The sequence below is a fragment of the Pseudophryne corroboree genome, chromosome 10 (genome assembly GCF_028390025.1).
Source record: "Pseudophryne corroboree isolate aPseCor3 chromosome 10, aPseCor3.hap2, whole genome shotgun sequence".
Taxonomy (NCBI): domain Eukaryota; kingdom Metazoa; phylum Chordata; class Amphibia; order Anura; family Myobatrachidae; genus Pseudophryne; species Pseudophryne corroboree.
In genome coordinates, this window is record NC_086453.1 from 281045494 (window position 1) to 281062737 (window position 17244).

A 17244-nucleotide genomic window follows, 5' to 3' on the forward strand; every position below is an offset into this window, starting at 1 on the left:
GTCTGTTCCAAGAGGAACCGTGGCATCGGCCTTTAAGAAAGGACCTGCTCCAGCAGGGACCTTGTCTGTTCCAAGACTTACCGCGACTGCGTTTGACGGCATGGCGGTTTGAACGCCGGATCCTAAGGGAAAAGGCATTCCGGAAGAGGTCATACCTACCCTGGTCAAAGCCAGGAAGGAGGTGACCGCACAACGTTATCACCACATGTGGTAAAAAAATATGTTGCGTGGGTGAGGCCAGGAAGGCCCCACAAAAAAAAAAAATTTCAACTAGGTCGATTTCTGCACTTCCTGCAAACAGGAGTGTCTATGAGCCTCAAATTGGGATCCATTAAGGTTCAAGTTTCGGCCCTATAGATTTTCTTCCAGAAAGAATTGGCTTCAGTTCCTGAAGTCCAGACGTTTGTCAAGGGAGTATTGCATATACAGCCCTTGTGTGCCTCCAGTGGCACCGTGGGATCTCAACGTAGTGTTGGGATTCCTCAAATCATATTGGTTTGAACCACTCAAATCTGTGGATTTGAAATATCTCACATGGAAAGTGACCATGCTGTTGGCCCTGGCCTCGGCCAGGCGATTGTCAAAATTGGCGGCTTTGTCTTAAAAAAGCCCATATTTGATTTTCCATTCGGACAGGGCAGAACTGCGGACTCGTCCCCAGTTTCTTCCTAAGGTGGTGTCAGCGTTTCACCTGAAACAACCTATTGTGGTGCCTGCGGCTACTAGGGACTTGGAGGACTCCAAGTTGCTAGACGTTGTCAGGGCCCTGAAAATATATATATATATATATATATATATATATATATATATATATAATTCCAGGACGGCTGGAGTCAGAAAGTCTGACTTGCTGTTTATATTGTAGGCACCCAAAAAGCTGGGTGCTCCTGCTTCTAAGCAGACTATTGCTCGTTGGATTTGTAGTACAATTCAGCTTGCACATTCTGTGGCAGGCCTGCCACAGCCAAAATATGTAAATGCCCATTCCACAAGGAAGGTGGGCTCATCTTGGGCGGCTGCCCGAGGGGTCTCGGCTTTACAACTTTGCCGAGCAGCTACTTGGTCAGGGGCAAACACGTTTGCTAAATTCTACAAATTTGATACCCTGGCTGAGGAGGACCTGGAGTTCTCTCATTCGGTGCTGCAGAGTCATCCGCACTCTCCCGCCCGTTTGGGAGCTTTGGTATAATCCCCATGGTCCTGACGGAGTCCCCAGCATCCACTAGGACGTTAGAGAAAATAAGATTTTACTTACCGATAAATCTATTTCTCATAGTCCGTAGTGGATGCTGGGCGCCCATCCCAAGTGCGGATTGTCTGCATTACTTGTCCATAGTTATTGTTACAAAAAAATCGGGTTATTATTGTTGTAAGCCATCTTTTTTAGAGGCTACTTCATTGTTATCATACTGTTAACTGGGTTCAAATCACAAGTTGTACGGTGTGATTGGTGTGGCTGGTATGAGTCTTACCCGGGATTCAAGATCCTTCCTTATTGTGTACGCTCGTCCGGGCACAGTACCTAACTGAGGCTTGGAGGAGGGTCATAGGGGGAGGAGCCAGTACACACCATGTGATCCTAAAAGCTTGCTTTTGTGCCCTGTCTCCTGCGGAGCCGCTATTCCCCATGGTCCTGACGGAGTCCCCAGCATCCACTACGGACTATGAGAAATAGATTTATCGGTAAGTAAAATCTTATTTTACCAATGTGTGTCCGATAGTTGCATCTCCCTAAGCAAGTGGTGGATCTGAGACGCCTCCGGTGGGTGTCACAATACAAATCTCAGCGGCTCCAGCATTTGCATATTTTCGCACAGCTGCTGCCTACTGAATGGCACCTGCAACAGCATTTGTGTCTATTTCGGAATCAGCACCAACACTAAAAGAATTACTATATTCTTTGCTATAGCGCTGATGCCTCCTTCTGTTTCAGTGGCTTGTGTACCTTGTGTTCCAGCTGCCTGGTTATATTGTCCTCCACGCTACAGCCTGAGAGTTTGCTGAACCACTAACAATATAACCCTACTTGTGACCCTTATTGTGTATATTATATTTCTCTGACGTCCTAAGTGGATGCTGGGACTCCGTAAGGACCATGGGGAATAGCGGCTCCGCAGGAGACTGGGCACAACTAAAGAAAGCTTTAGGACTACCTGGTGTGCACTGGCTCCTCCCTCTATGACCCTCCTCCAGACCTCAGTTGGAATCTTGTGCCCGGCTGAGCTGGATGCACACTAGGGGCTCTCCTGAGCTCCTAGAAAAGAAAGTATATTTTAGGTTTTTTATTTTTAGTGAGATCTGCTGGCAACAGACTCACTGCTACGAGGGACTAAGGGGAGAAGAAGTGAACCTACCTGACTGGAGATAGTTTGGGCTTCTTAGGCTACTAGACACCATTAGCTCCAGAGGGATCGAACACAGGACCCGACCTCGATCGTTCGGTCCCGGAGCCGCGCCGCCGTCCCCCTTACAGAGCCAGAAGCACGAAGAGGGTCCTGGAAATCGGCGACAGAAGACTTCGGTCTTCAACAAGGTAGTGCACAGCACTGCAGCTGTGCGCCATTGCTCCTCATGCACACCTCACACTCCGGTCACTGATGGGTGCAGGGCGCTGGGGTGGGGCGCCCTGAGCAGCAATATGAATACCTTGGCTTGCAAAAAAATCACAATATATAGTCCCAGAGGCTATATATGTGATAAATACCCCTGCCAGAATCCATAAAAAAAGCGGGAGAAAAGTCAGCTTTAAAAGAGGCGGGGCTATCTCCCTCAGCACACTGGCGCCATTTTTTCTTCACAGTGCAGCTGGAAGACAGCTCCCCATGCTCTCCCCTGTAGTTTTCAGGCTCAAAGGGTTAAAAAGAGAGGGGGGGCACCAAATTTAGGCGCAATATTGTGTATACAAGCAGCTATTGGGGGAAAAATCACTCAGTTATAGTGTTAATCCCTGCATTATATAGCGCTCTGGTGTGTGCTGGCATACTCTCTCTCTGTCTCCCCAAAGGACTTTGTGGGATCCTGTCCTCAGTCAGAGCATTCCCTGTGTGTGTGCGGTGTGTCGGTACGGCTGTGTCGACATGTTTGACGAGGAAGGTTACGTGGAGGCGGAGCAGATGCCGATAAATGTGATGTCGCCCCCTGTGGGGCCGACACCAGAGTGGATGGATAAGTGGAAGGCATTAACCGACAGTGTCAACTCCTTATGTAAAGGGCTGGATGACGTAACAGCTATGGGACAGCCGGCTTCTCAGCCCGCGCCTGCCCAGGCGTCTCAAAGGCCATCAGGGGCTCAAAAACGCCCGCTACCTCAGATGGCAGATACAGATGTCGACACGGAGTCTGACTCCAGTGTCGACGAGGTTGAGACATATACACAATCCACTAGGAACATCCATTGCACTCGGCAATGAAAAATGTGTTACAAATTTCTGACATTAACCCAAATACCACAAAAAAGGGGTTTTATGTTTGGGGAGAAAAAGCAGCCAGTGTTTTGTTCCCCCATCAGATGAGTGAATGAAGCGTGGGTTCCCCCGATAAGAAACTGGTAATTTCTAAAAAGTTACTGATCGCGTACCCTTTCCCGCCAGAGGATAGGTCACGTTGGGAGATATCCCCTAGGGTGGATAAGGCGCTCACACGTTTGTCAAAAAAGGTGGCACTGCCGTCTTAGGATACGGCCACTTTGAAGGAGCCTGCTGTTAAAAAGCAGAAGGCTATCCTGAAGTCTGTATATACACACTCAGGTACTATACCGAGACCTGCAATTGCCTCAGCATGGATAGTGCTGCTGCAGCGTGGTCTGATACCCTGTCAGATAATATTGATACCCTATACAGGGATACTATTTTGCTAACCATAGAGCATATTAAAGACGTTGTCTTATATATGAGGGATGCACAGAGGGATATTTGCCGGCTGGCATCCAAAAGTTAATGCAATGTCCATTCTGCCAGGAGGGTATTAGGGACCCAGCAGTGGACAGGTGATGCTGACTTTAAAAGGCACATGGAGATTCTGCCTTATGAGGGTGAGGAATTGTTTGGGGATGGTCTCTGGGACCCCGTATCCACATCAACAGCTGGGAAGAATTTTTTTTACCTCAGGTTCCTCACAGCCTAAGAAAGCACCATATTATCAGGTACAGTCCTTTCGGCTTCAGAAAAGCGAGCGGGTCAAAGGTGCTTCCTTTCTGCACAGAGACAAGGGAAGAGGGAACAAGCTGCACCAGACAGCCAGTTCCCAGGATCAAAAATCTTCCCCCGCTTCATCTGAGTCCACCGCATGACGCTGGGGCTCCACAGGTGGAGCCAGGTGCGATGGGGGCGCGTCTCGGGAACTTCAGCGACCAGTGGGCTCGCTCACAGTTGGATCCCTGGGTTCTGCAAGTAGTATCACAGTGATACAAGCTGGAGTTCGAGGCGACTCCCCCTCGCCGTTACCTCAAATCAGCCTTGCCTGCTGCCCTCGGAGAAAGGGGAGGTAGTACTGGCGGCAATTCACAAGCTGTACTTCCAGCAGGTGATAATCAAGGTACCCCTCCTTCAACAAGGCCGGGGTTACTATTCCACAATGTTTGTGGTACCGAAACCAGACGGTTTGGTGAGACCCATTCTAAAATTGAAATCTTTGAACACTTATATACGAAGGTTCAAGTTCAAAATGGAATCGCTCAGGGCGGTTATTGCAAGCCTGGACGAAGGGGATTACATGGTATCACTGAACATCAAGGATGCTTACCTGCATGTCCCCATTTACCCTCCTCACCAGGAGTACCTCAAAATTGTGGTACAGGACTGTCATTACCAATTCCAGACGTTGCCGTTGGTCTGTTCCCGGCACCGAGGGTATTTACCAAGGTAATGGCCGAAATGATGATACTCCTTCGAAAAAAGGGAGTTATAATTATCCCGTACTTGGACGATCTCCTTATAAAGGCGAGGTCCAGGGAGCAGTTGTTGGTCGGAGTAGCACTATCTCGGGAGGTGCTACAACAGCACGGCTGGATTCTGAACAGTCCAAAGTCGCAGCTAGTTCCTACGACGCGTCTACTGTTCCTGGATATGGTTCTGGACACAGAACAGGAAAAAGTGTTTCTCCCGGAGGAGAAGGCCAAGGAGTTGTCATCTCTAGTCAGAGACCTCCTAAAACAAATACAGGTGTCGGTGCATCAATGCACGCGAGTCCTGGGAAAGATGGTAGCTTCTTACGAAGAAAATCCGTTCGGCAGGTTCCATGCAAGGATCTTCCAGTGGGATCTGTTGGACAAGTGGTCCGGGTCGCATCTTCAGATGCATCGGCTGATAACCCTGTCTCCAAGGGCCAGGGTGTCGCTGTTGTGGTGGCTGCAGAGTGCTCATCTTCTAGAGGGCCGCAGATTCGGCATACAGGACTGGGTCCTGGTGACCACGGATGCCAGCCTTCGAGGCTGGGGGGCAGTCACACAGGGAAGAAACTTCCAAGGACTGTGGTGTCGAGTCAGGAGACTTCCCTACTCATAAATATTCGGGAACTAAGGGCCATTTACAATGCCCTAAGTCAGGCTAGAACCCTGCTTCAACACCAGCCGGTGCTGATCCAGTCAGACAACATCACGGCGGTCGCCCATGTAAACCAACAGGGCGGCACAAGAAGCAGGATGGCGATGGCAGAAGCCACAAGGATTTTCCGATGTGCGGAAAATCATGTGTTAGCACTGTCAGCAGTGTTCATTCCCGGAGTGGACAACTGGGAAACAGATTTTCTCAGCAGGCACGACCTCCACCCGGGAGAGTGGGGACTTCATCCAGAAGTCTTCCAAATGATTGTACACCATTGGGAAAGGCCACAGGTGGACATGTCGGCGTCCCGCCTCAATAAAAAGCTAAAAATATATTGCGCCAGGTCAAGGGACCCTCAGGCGATAGCTGTGGACGCTCTGGTAACACCGTGGGTGTACCAGTCGGTGTATGTGTTCCCTCCTCTGCCTCTCATACCAAAGGTACTGAGAATAAAAGAAGGAGAGGAGTACGAACTATACTCGTGGTTCCGGATTGGCCAAGAAGAGCTTGGTACCCAGAACTTCAAGAAGTGATCTCAGAGGACCCATGGCCTCTGCCGCTCAGACAGAACCTGCTGCAGCAGGGGCCCTGTCTATTCCAAGACTTACCGCGGCTGCGTTTGACGGCATGGCGGTTGAACACCGGATCCTAAAGGAAAAAGGCATTCCGGAGGAAGTCATTCCTACGCTGATTAAGGCTAGGAAAGATGTGATCGCAAAACATTATCACCGCATATGGCGAAAATATGTTGCTTGGTGTGAGGCCAGGAAGGCCCCAACGGAGGAATTTCAACTGGGTCGATTTCTGCACTTCCTACAGTCAGGAGTGACTATGGGCCTAAAATTAGGTTCCATTAAGGTCCAGATTTCAGCTCTGTACATTTTCTTCCAAAAAAAGAACTGGCTTCACTGCCTGAAGTTCAGACTTTTGTTAAGGGAGTGCTGCATATTCAGCCCCCGTTTGTGCCTCCAGTGGCACCGTGGGATCTCAACGTGGTGTTGGATTTCCTGAAGTCGCATTGGGTTGAGCCACTTAAATCCGTGGAGCTAAAATACCTCACGTGGAAAGTGGTCATGCTGTGGGCCTTGGCGTCGGCCAGGCGTGTATCAGAATTGGTGGCTTTGGGATAGGGCGGAATTGAGGACTCGTTCCCAATTCCTTCCTATGGTGGTATCAGCTTTTCATGTGAACCAGCCTATTGTGGTGCCTGCGGCTACTTGGGACTTGGAGGATTCCAAGTTACTGGATGTAGTCGGGGCCCTGAAAAGTATGTGTTTCCAGGACAGCTGGAGTCAGGAAAACTAACTCGCTATTTCTCCTGTATGCACCCAACAAGCTGGGTGCTCCTGCTTCTAAGCAGACGATTGCTCGCTGGATCTGTAGCACGATTCAACTTGCACATTCTGCGGCTGGACTGCCGCACCCTAATTCTGTAAAAGCCCATTCCACGAGAAAAGTGGGCTCTTCTTGGGCGGCTGCCCGAGGGGTCTTGGCTTTACAACTTTGCCGAGCTGTTACTTGGTCGGGTTAAAACATTTTTGTAAGAGTCTACAAGTTTGATACCCTGGCTGAGGAGGACCTAGAGTTTGCTCATTCGGTGCTGCAGAGTCATCCGCACTCTCCTGCCCGTTTGGGAGCTTTGGTATAATCCCCATGGTCCTTACGGAGTCCCAGCATCCACTTAGGACGTCAGAGAAAATAAGATTTTACTCACCGGTAAATCTATTTCTCGTAGTCCGTAGTGGATGCTGGGCGCCCATCCCAAGTGCGGATTGTCTGCAATACTTGTTTATAGTTATAGTTTAACTAAAGGGTTATTGTTGAGCCATCTGTTGAGAGGCTCAGTTATATTTCATACTGTTAACTGGGTATAGTATCACGAGTTATACGGTGTGATTGGTGTGGCTGGTATGAGTCTTACCCGGGATTCAAAATCCTTCCTTATTGTGTCAGCTCTTCCGGGCACAGTATCCTAACTGAGGTCTGGAGGAGGGTCATAGAGCGAGGAGCCAGTGCACACCAGGTAGTCCTAAAGCTTTCTTTAGTTGTGCCCAGTCTCCTGCGGAGCCGCTATTCCCCATGGTCCTTACGGAGTCCCAGCATCCACTACGGACTACGAGAAATAGATTTACCGGTGAGTAAAATCTTATTATTTTTGTTTTCTTCAGATAATTACAGAGCACAAAAGGGTTTTATTCCTATTATTCTCAGAGAGGCTGCAGGACTGTAGCAGATGGTGGGTTTGGCACACGTCTGCAGCCAGAGAGAGAGAAGAGGGGGTTTAATGTACAAATAAAGAACCACTTCTGTTAAAAACTAGAGAAATTATTTTGGTGCTGTGGCCTATAAATTCAGACTATGGGCCGGATGTATTGGAATACGAGGCGGCGAGAGCTCCGAGGCTCCGGCCGAACTCGTACTTTTTTTAAAGCGACAAATGTTTACAAGGCAAAACCAACCTGGTTTTGCCTTGTAAACGTTTGCTGCTTTAGAAAAACGTACGAGTTCGACCGGAATCTCGGATCTCCGGCCATCTCACATTCAAATACATCCAGCCCTATGAATAAACTGCCTGTGAGCTTTGAGATGTGGCGCTAGCTGTTTGTGATGGGGAGAAAATAATTAACTTTTAAACAAAAGCGTAGTGGAAAGTCTGGACTCATTCTGCTACTCCCCAACAAGGCACAAATATATCCTGTGTTCTCGTCCTTGCACATACACATCAGAGGACTTTTATTAGTTGCATCTTTTACAGTTATGTTAAAAAAAAAAAATTATTCTGGTTATTAAAACCCATCTGCAATCATTTTCCTTTTTTGTGTGTTTCTCGAACACCTTCTTGTTCCCTCTTTCCACAGGTCTCGGAAGATACTCTGAAAGACATAAGAAATAAGAAAGTAGTGACGTTTGATGTCAGTGACTCGGATGACACCAGTAGTGTGACCAGCCTGGACATGCATAGATGTAAGACTCAATGAAGAAGACCAAAAGATCCCACAGCTGGTTTTCATTCTCGTATAGAAAATGATTTGTGTTGACCTCTCAAGACTTAATTATTTGTCTGCATGTGTAACTACAATTTTAGTCTTAAGTAGTCGCACATAGGTGAAAGTTTTCAAATGCTTTTACAATTTCACGCACATTTAACCTTGTTATCCATTTTTAAATATGTTACACTTGTGATCTGCATTACGACTTTTTTTTTCTGTTATACAACATTCAGATGTACAGTATACTTTATACACTGCTTATGTAGATGCAGCAGCGATCGCACTAATATGGTAATGCAGCAGGAGGCGCCTGATTTGAACTGCATCAAAGGACGCAGGATTGAATCTTTCCCAGCAACATCATGTGGCTTGTGGCAACCATGGAGACGTGCAGCCCACCTGTCATAGAGGCCAGGAGATCTCTGTGCAACGACGGAGATCTCTGACCTCTTCCCTCCTCCTAAACGGCAGCGACACGCCTCCATTTTTACAAGCTGAGTCCGTTGCTGCCTTCAAGTATCATCAGACTGTTAATCATTGACATTCTGATGCTGTCCCTGCATCCTGTGTCACAGGGCCCATTTGCGCATGTAAATATCGGTACTTTGTGCCCTTTACCTCCATCCTCATCTGAATGAAGTCCGCTGTATGGTTTATTGTGTTTTAACTTTTAGTTTGTGCTGACATTGATTTCAACTTGTTGTTTGTCAGTGTAACCAAATTGTTATAGCATCTAAGCAAGTGTGTCTCATCCCTTTCTTGTCTCAGCAGATGATGTGTTGGGCTCACAGAAATGCCTACCACGGAAAGTACAGCATCTGACTGAGTCACTGCGTCACATTACAGATGAGCTCAATAATGTTTTATCATCATTGGGTCCACTAACTACTGACTCTAACAGCATCCTCCATTCACACAACCAGCCTTCATCAATCAGGGGCATCCCTCTTTCTACCTATACATCAATGTCTAGAATCAACCCTCAGATTGGCCTCCATTCACCCTCTCAGTGGGCCTGGAGTCCTGGTCTACACCCAAATCTTCATTCAGCACCTTCCTCTGCCGCTCAGTCAGTGGATTCCATGATGATGGAGAAATGGCGCAAGTATTTTCCAGGTGAGACAAGTAGAGATTATAGCCTATGTCTCACTTTTCTATAGAGACATTTTTGTGTATTGCATTGAGCATGTCCATCTCCTGTAGGAAAACCCCTTTCCTCCTCTTCCGTTATTAAATATAAAACCAATTTGTAACTTGGGAAAACAGTGCAACCTTATTCAAAGAAAATGAATACCAGTGGTGTCCCACGATGACCTTTTTTTCGTTCTCTTGAACAGTACGATGCCGAGTTACCATCTTCCAGCAGCTTGAGTTTCCAGTGGGTGCATTACAAGCAGTGGCGTGCGGTGAGGTCAGTGGCTGGTGAGGCACTACCATAATGTCCGCCTAATCCTGGCGATGACCCCTACCGCTGCCGAGCCAATGCCCGCTACTGCCTCTGAGCCGCTGCCCACTGCCACCGTCAATGGCTTACAAACTCGGCCACCATCAACTGACCCAGCCCTCCACCACTAATTTGCATCTCAGTCCGATGCCGCCAATGCCCGCTGCCTGCCTGCTCATCATAAAAAATAAAAATTAGTGTTTGGGACTGGGAAGGGAGTGGGAGGAGGACATGAATGCAATTTTGTTGTCCAGGGCTTCCAGTAACTTGATGTAAAAAAAAAACATGCGTGAGGTCCCCCCTCCTAAGTATAACCAGCCTCGGGCTCTTTGAGCCAGTCCTGGTTGTTTAAATACTGAGGGAAAAATTGGACAGGGGTTCCCCATATTTAGACAACCAGCACCGGGCTCTTAGTCCGGTCCTGGTTCCAAAAATATGGGGGACAAAAGATGTAGGGGTCCCCTGTATTTTTAAAACCAGCACCGGGCTCCACTAGCCAGGGACATAATGCCACAGCCGGGGGACACATTTATGTAGGTCCCTGCGGCCGTGGCATTACCCCCCCAACTAGTCACTCCTAGCCGGGGTTCCCTGGAGGAGTGGGGACCCCTTATATCAAGGGGTCCCCCACCTCCAGACACCCAAGGGCCAGGGGTGAAGCCCGAGGCTGTCCCCAGCACCCCTGGGCGGTGGGTGCCGGGCTGATAGCCATGTGTGTAAAAAAAAAGAATATTGTATTTTGTTGTGGAACTACAAGGGCCAGCAAGCCTCCCCCGCTTGCTGGTACTTGGAGAACCTCAAGTACCAGCATGCGGGGAAATAATGGGTCCACTGGTACCTGTAGTTCTACAACAACAAAAAAATACCCAAATAAAAACACAACACATACACCGTGAAAGTAAAATTTTATTATAACACACGTACACACTCACACATACTTACCTAAATCCCACGCCGGTCACGTCCACTTGTCCAGTAGAATCCAATAGGGGGACCTGTAAAAATGAGAGAGATTACTTACCTACATCCCACGCCGGTCACGTCCACTTGTCCAGTAGAATCCAATACCTGGAAATTAAGTAAGTTACACATAAATGCTTCAATCCACAGGAGGGGGGGAAAGGGGAGGGAGAGAGGGAGAGGGGGAGAGAGAGAGGGGGAGAGCGAGAGGGAGAGAGACCGACCAACAACAAAAAAAACCTGCCTGCTGTTGTGTGCGGACGGAGCAGCCGGAGAGAGCCGCACAGAGGACAAGTGGCTGTCAGCGGGAGGGGAGGACGGAGCCGCCGGACACTGGCATGTGTCAGCCGCCCACAGGAGAGACGTCTGGTGCCTGTGTGCGGGAGGAGGGGACGGAGCTGCTGGAGAAGGACTGGGAGAGCCGCACAGCCACAGAGGACAAGTGGCAGTCAGCGGGAGGGGAGGACGGAGCCGCCGGACTCTGGCAGGTGTCAGCCGCCCACAGGAGAGACGTCTGGTGCGTGTGTGCGGGAGGAGGGGACGGAGCCGGCGGAGCATGACAGGGGAGAGCAGCAGTCACTGCAGACCCACCGCTGCTGCTGCTCCCGTCCCAACTTCTGCCTCTCGCCGCGTCTTGGTGATTGGACAGCGGATCCAGTGCTGGATCCGCAGTCCAATCACAGCTGCCTCGCTGACATGGGGGTGGTGTCCCTGTCAGCGAGGCACTTTTTTCAGTGCCGCTTTGCCACTGTTTTTCAATGGGCTTTTACAGCCCAGTGCTAGGCTCCGCCCCCCGCTCTCTCCCCGTTCCTATTCTGTATGGGAGGCACTGCTAACAGTGCCTCCCAAAGTAATTTCACACACAAAAAAAATATGGCATTACATAAGGAAGATACTTATGACATAGAATATGTGTCATAAGTATCTTCTATGTATTCTTTTACTAATTAATCACAGGGGAGGCACTGCCTCCCCTGACTGCACGTCCCTGATTACAAGTGTGTCATTTTACATAGTGATGCTTCAGAATGCTCCACTGAAATGCATTCACTGGAAATAGGGATAATTGTGTTGATTGCTTCCTCGTGTGCAATTGTTCTTGGTGTGACTGCATTGATAAGAAGTTTCACTTTTTGTTCACTTTTGGCAAAAACACTTGCTTACCATTAATAGCTGAACTGTACATTATTATTATTATTATTATTATTATTGGTTTTCCAGCAGGCATACCTTTACTCAGTGACCAGCCTCCAATTACAGAGAATAAATTAGGATACGTCTCTGCTGGGTAAGTCATTCACAGATTTACACATATCTCACTCAGAATGTCCTGAAATGGACTTGGAAAAAGGCCTTGCAATGAACCTGTGTTCCTACCCAGGGGATGCATCATATCCATTGCAGGGGGTGTGATGGTTTTGGGGCCTAGCAGTGCAGGGGGTCTGGGCGATGCTTCTCTATACCAGTTCCCCCCTTCTATTCTAAGCATTTGGAGAGGCAAGTATGTGCGCACTTTTACTCTCTGTGCTTTTAGAAACTAAGCTTGAAGAGCAGTGCAGAGACCTATGGAGGAGACACAGAAACAGTCCTTGGTGGGCCCTCCCAAAAAATTTATTGCTATGGGGCCTGACATTTGCAGGTTACGCACAGCCCCCTCCAAGTTTATTTCACGTGCCAAGGTACCTTAGTGAGGATTTATTCGCAAAGGGATTGACCATCAGGAGGTAATGGGGAGTGGTGGTAAAACGCAGGCATGTCACAACCACTTTCGGGGCATGTCTTAGCCTACAACTGCAATTTCATACAAAATGTGGCGCCGGCGTCTCAGTTCCCATGGCCATTCTATGCAACCAGGGTTACTTGGGGACTCTATTATCAAAGGCATTGCAACTGCTGCTACTTATCTGTATGCAGGTGTTTTCGATCTGGAAGCTGCAGGTTGGCATCTCAACAGAAATCTAGGCATATGTGTCAGTTGCATATTATCACATATCTGCTGCACACAGCATCGCACCTGCAAATGCATTAGCGTACATCTCTGAATCAGGCCCATTATCCAGTGATATCAGAGGAAGTCGAACCTATTAATGATTTAACCACTTTCCTGTTGTTGCATCAGATGCGACCACACCAGGCTGGGCTTTCCCTGATGTGGAGAGATGCGACCAGTCAGAAAGCCCACTGGGCGCCTGGGGTGTGGTATAGCTCATAGACAGTCATTAGTTAGACACTATATGGCCGTGGGTCAAAAGTCAGACACAAAAAACAAAACAAAATTTTTGTGTGTTTTTAAACATTTTTAACCCATATTTGGTGAAATTCGTCCCCTCGCGGGCTCTCTACGCTCGCCACGCTTTGGGCTCGACACTACTTTACTAGAAGGTAATAGTTTGACATGGATAGTAAATGAGGCAAAAGCTGTAAAAAAGTTTGTAAATTCGTCCCCTTGCGGGCTAGGTGTCTCGCTTCGCTCTCCACAACTTTACTAGAAGGTAATAGTTTGTGACATGGATAGTAAATGAGGCAAAAGTTGTAAAAAAACACAGAAAACAACAAAAAAACATTTTGTTTTTGGTGTCGGGCTTTTGACCCTGTCAGACTTTTGACCCTGTCGGACTTTTGACTATCGACCATATAGGCCAGTATTTACTAAAAATCCGAGTTTGCCCGATTTTTTTTTTTTTTTTTTCTAAGTCCCAATCCGGGAATTCACTAAGCACCAATCTCGGCAGTGTCTGGTCTATTCGTAATGGTTTGAATGACAACGTTCCGAAATACGAATGAATAGACCATCGGTCAAATGCGGCTGTTATTTCATACAATACGGGCATTCACTATTCATTCGTATTTGGGTGTTAGTTTCTGAGTGCTCAAGTGCGGGTCTGTTTTTTTTCGATTCGTTAAAAAAAGCAGCAATAAAATAGACCTGCTTTTTCCAGTCGAGTTTGGATAACCATGCACGGATCAGTGAGATCTGTGCATGGTTATCTATGGGAAAGGGTCTGTTTAGTGTAAAAACGGGGAAAAAAATTGCATGGGGTCCCCCCTCCTAAGCATAACCAGCCTCGGGCTCTTTGAGCCGGTCCTGTTTGAAAAAATATGGGGGAAAAAAGGACAGGGGTTCCCCCATATTTAATCAACCAGCACCGGGATCTGCGCCTGGTCCTGGTTCCAAAAATACGGGGGACAAAAAGCGTAGGGGTCCCACTCCTCCAGGGTACCCCGGCCAGGGGTGACTAGTTGGGGTTTTAATGGCACGGCCGCAGGAACCGATATCAAAGTGTCCCCCGGCTAGTGGAGCCCGGTGCTGAGTTCAAACACCCTTCAAAACGGCCAAAACACGAATATTAGTAAATATTGCCCATAGTGTCTAACGAATGACTTTCTATCTTTTATCTGTCTGTCTATAGACCGGAACCCGGGCGGCTGCTGGAAGAGAATCTACCAGCAGCTGCTGCTCACCGTAGGACCTCCCGATTCCTCTGCTTCCTGGTTCCCTCACCTCTGTGCCTGCCGTGCTGGCACTGGGGACCTTCTGGCCCCTCTGCTTCCTGTTCCCTGCCCCAGTGCCTACCATGCTGGCACTGTGGACCTCCTGGCCCCTCCGCTTCCTGGTTCCCTCCCCTCAGTGCCTGCCTTGCTGGCACTGGGGACCACCTGGCTACTCTGCTGTCTTGTTCCCTCCCCCAGTGCCTGCCGTGCTGGCTCTGGGGACCTCCCAGTCCCTCTGCTACCTGGTTCCCTCCCCTCTGTGCCTGCTGTGCCAGTGATCAGGCAGGCACCCCCACCCCCGTGTCTGCAGAGATTAGTGGCCACCAGGGAAATGTTAAAAAGCAGCCCTGCCCCTTACCTTCCCTGTGTACACCCGGTTGCTTGCTATGGTCATTAAATGGTTAACAGTGAAGGGCAAAAGAACAGAGACCTTTGCAGACAATTATAAATAGTATGTGTTACACAAACACTTCACACGTCACTAGCAAACCTAGACAACTATTGTGGGCATATTGCAGCATATCACCTCCTTTTGAGGATTGCTTTGTTTGCTCTTAAAATAGGCCTTACATTTCTCCGAGTGCTGCCATTTAACTGAATGGTCATTGTCTCTATAGTTAGAAATGTAAATCTACTGCTGTTGTGGTATTTGTGCACAGTGTAATACAGGCTGTAAATTGTAGTTGGTTATAGAGCATATAGTATGTGGGAATTACTTGCATTGTCTCTCTCTTCTACAGGGAACAGCTGAAAATGATGCAGAGGTCGTCACTGCGTGCTCAACACACAGACAAGTACAGCATGCAGGCCATGATTGATGCCAACAAGAAATGGCTGGAGAAGTACAGGAATGATCCTAAAGTGTATCCTTCTTTGCTAATATATGCTAACAAGCACCAGGTGTTAGGGGTGCCACCTCCAGAAAGATCTAGTGAATGGGTGGCTTTCATTATAAGTAATAATGTCCCACAAGCATGAACTGATGACCTCAGCTTGTGAGGCAGCAATGCTAAACACTGAGTGAATCTTGCTAATAGTCCATCCATTCATGCGTTCAGGTTGGTGGCTTTTAAAAGAGCTTTACATTTTCTGTCCCCATCCTGCTGTTTCTTTCCATAACTGAATGCACTATGCAGTCCACTACCATCACGTGTAAGCAGATCTCCAACAGGTAAAGGACTTGTGCAGCTGGGTCTGGATGAAAATGACCAAATCAAAGTATATCATTATTAGTAGACCTAGTGTGGAAACACAGATGAAGAGCAATGTATTGGTTTTCTGCATTACAAACAACACAGGGATTTTGAACTTTACTTTCCCAATTACCAGTGCTAAAGTAGCACAGAGGAAATCATTTCATAAATATATATTGTTCTGTATTTGTGACTGAACAGTTTATCAGGATATTGGTAATGCAGATCCCAAACAATTATACCAGGAACTTTTCTTGTGTAGATAATGGTGTACATTTATGGACGAGAAAGCAAAGTTATAGAATAATGTTTGACCTTAACTTGGACAGGTAAAGTCTCCAGTGATGATAACATCCCCAATTGTACCTGACACCAGATATATGCAATTCAGTTTTTTCTAAGCTTTAAGTATTTATTCTGCAAAGGGCTGTGGGAACTGCAGCTCCAGTGGGGCTGTATCAATGGGTGCAAGATGTGCTGTGCATCGGAGTCACTGGGATCCATGCTACCCACACAGGGATCCATGTGGATCCATGCTACTGCACACATGAACAAGGACTTCAGGTCAGTTGCTGGCACCAAATTTCTGCCAATTTCTTGTGAAAATATGGCACCTGTGCCTTACTAGTGAAGAAATGACTGTAAATATGAGACGTGCAGAAGATCGGGAAGACTCTGGCACTGTGACAATCTTTGCTATCTTCAGCACAGCTGCAGGAGAAAGGACCAACACAAACTATTTCAACGTGTGCTCCATAATATCTTAAAATGACCCTGCGTGGGTATACCTATTTTTTCTTACATCCACTGGGGGACATTGGAACAATTGGGCATAGAGGTGCTGGTAGAGCTGGGGCACCTTAAGAAAAAAGTGCAAGCTCTTTCCTCTCATTATCCCCCATCTGAAAGGCCGTCAGGAATAGGGCACCTTTTGGTAAGGCTGCCAAGGGCATTCTTGTGTGTTCTTCAATTATTTACATTTACAGATAGTTTTTTATTATTTTATTATTATTTTATTATTATTATTATTATTATTATTATATGTATTGTATACTGTTTATTTGTCTATTTTCTATCTGTGATAGAATAATTATATTTGTAATATTGTTATTTCTCCTTCATCCACTAGGGGCCACTGGAGTGCAGATACAATGGGGATATAGTAGGCAGTAACTGCGAGCTGGCACTTTAAATTTACAACCATGTGACTAGCTCCTCCCCTACTATGTCCCCCCTCCAAGCCAGTCTTCGTTTAGTGCCCAAGGGAGCTGTTCAGTCTTGGGACTTCTGAAGATTTTTTATTTCTTTTTTTATATTTTTATTATTCTTTCTTACACTCAGACTGGCAGCTCTGCCACTACCAGTCTGCACCACGGGAGCTGCCAGCGGGTTCCCATCGCAGCTGCGTGCGGCTCAGGATGGTCTCCGGCTGAAGGAGACACTGAGCTCTCCGGAGACTGGCCCGGCACCGCTGCGTGCGGCACGTCGGGGCCGCTCCGTCGGCAGAATATCCTGCCAGCAAGGCAGCGGTGAGTATGAGTGGCCGGACACCGCTGCGCGCGGCATGTGTCGGGGCCTCTCCATCAGATCCTGCAGCAGCGGTGAGTACAATCTTTCAATCCCCC

The 17244-nt window shown here is 47.8% G+C and overlaps 1 protein-coding gene across 4 annotated transcripts in view; it reads left to right on the plus strand.

The window, feature by feature from the left end:
- Positions 1-16770, plus strand: part of CEP164 (centrosomal protein 164) — a 264993-nt gene extending 248223 nt beyond the window's left edge. For 2 of the 4 annotated variants that reach the window (XM_063943313.1, XM_063943316.1), the window contains 5 exons: positions 8399-8504; positions 9299-9646; positions 12156-12222; positions 15167-15289; positions 15563-16770. In XM_063943313.1, coding sequence (XP_063799383.1) covers positions 8399-8504; positions 9299-9646; positions 12156-12222; positions 15167-15289; positions 15563-15659 — 741 coding nt within the window. In that variant the 3' untranslated portion in view covers positions 15660-16770. The remainder of the gene's footprint in view (positions 1-8398; positions 8505-9298; positions 9647-12155; positions 12223-15166; positions 15290-15562) is intronic. The other 2 variants (XM_063943315.1, XM_063943314.1) reach the window with 2 other exon arrangements.
- The last annotated feature ends 474 nt before the right edge of the window (positions 16771-17244 follow it).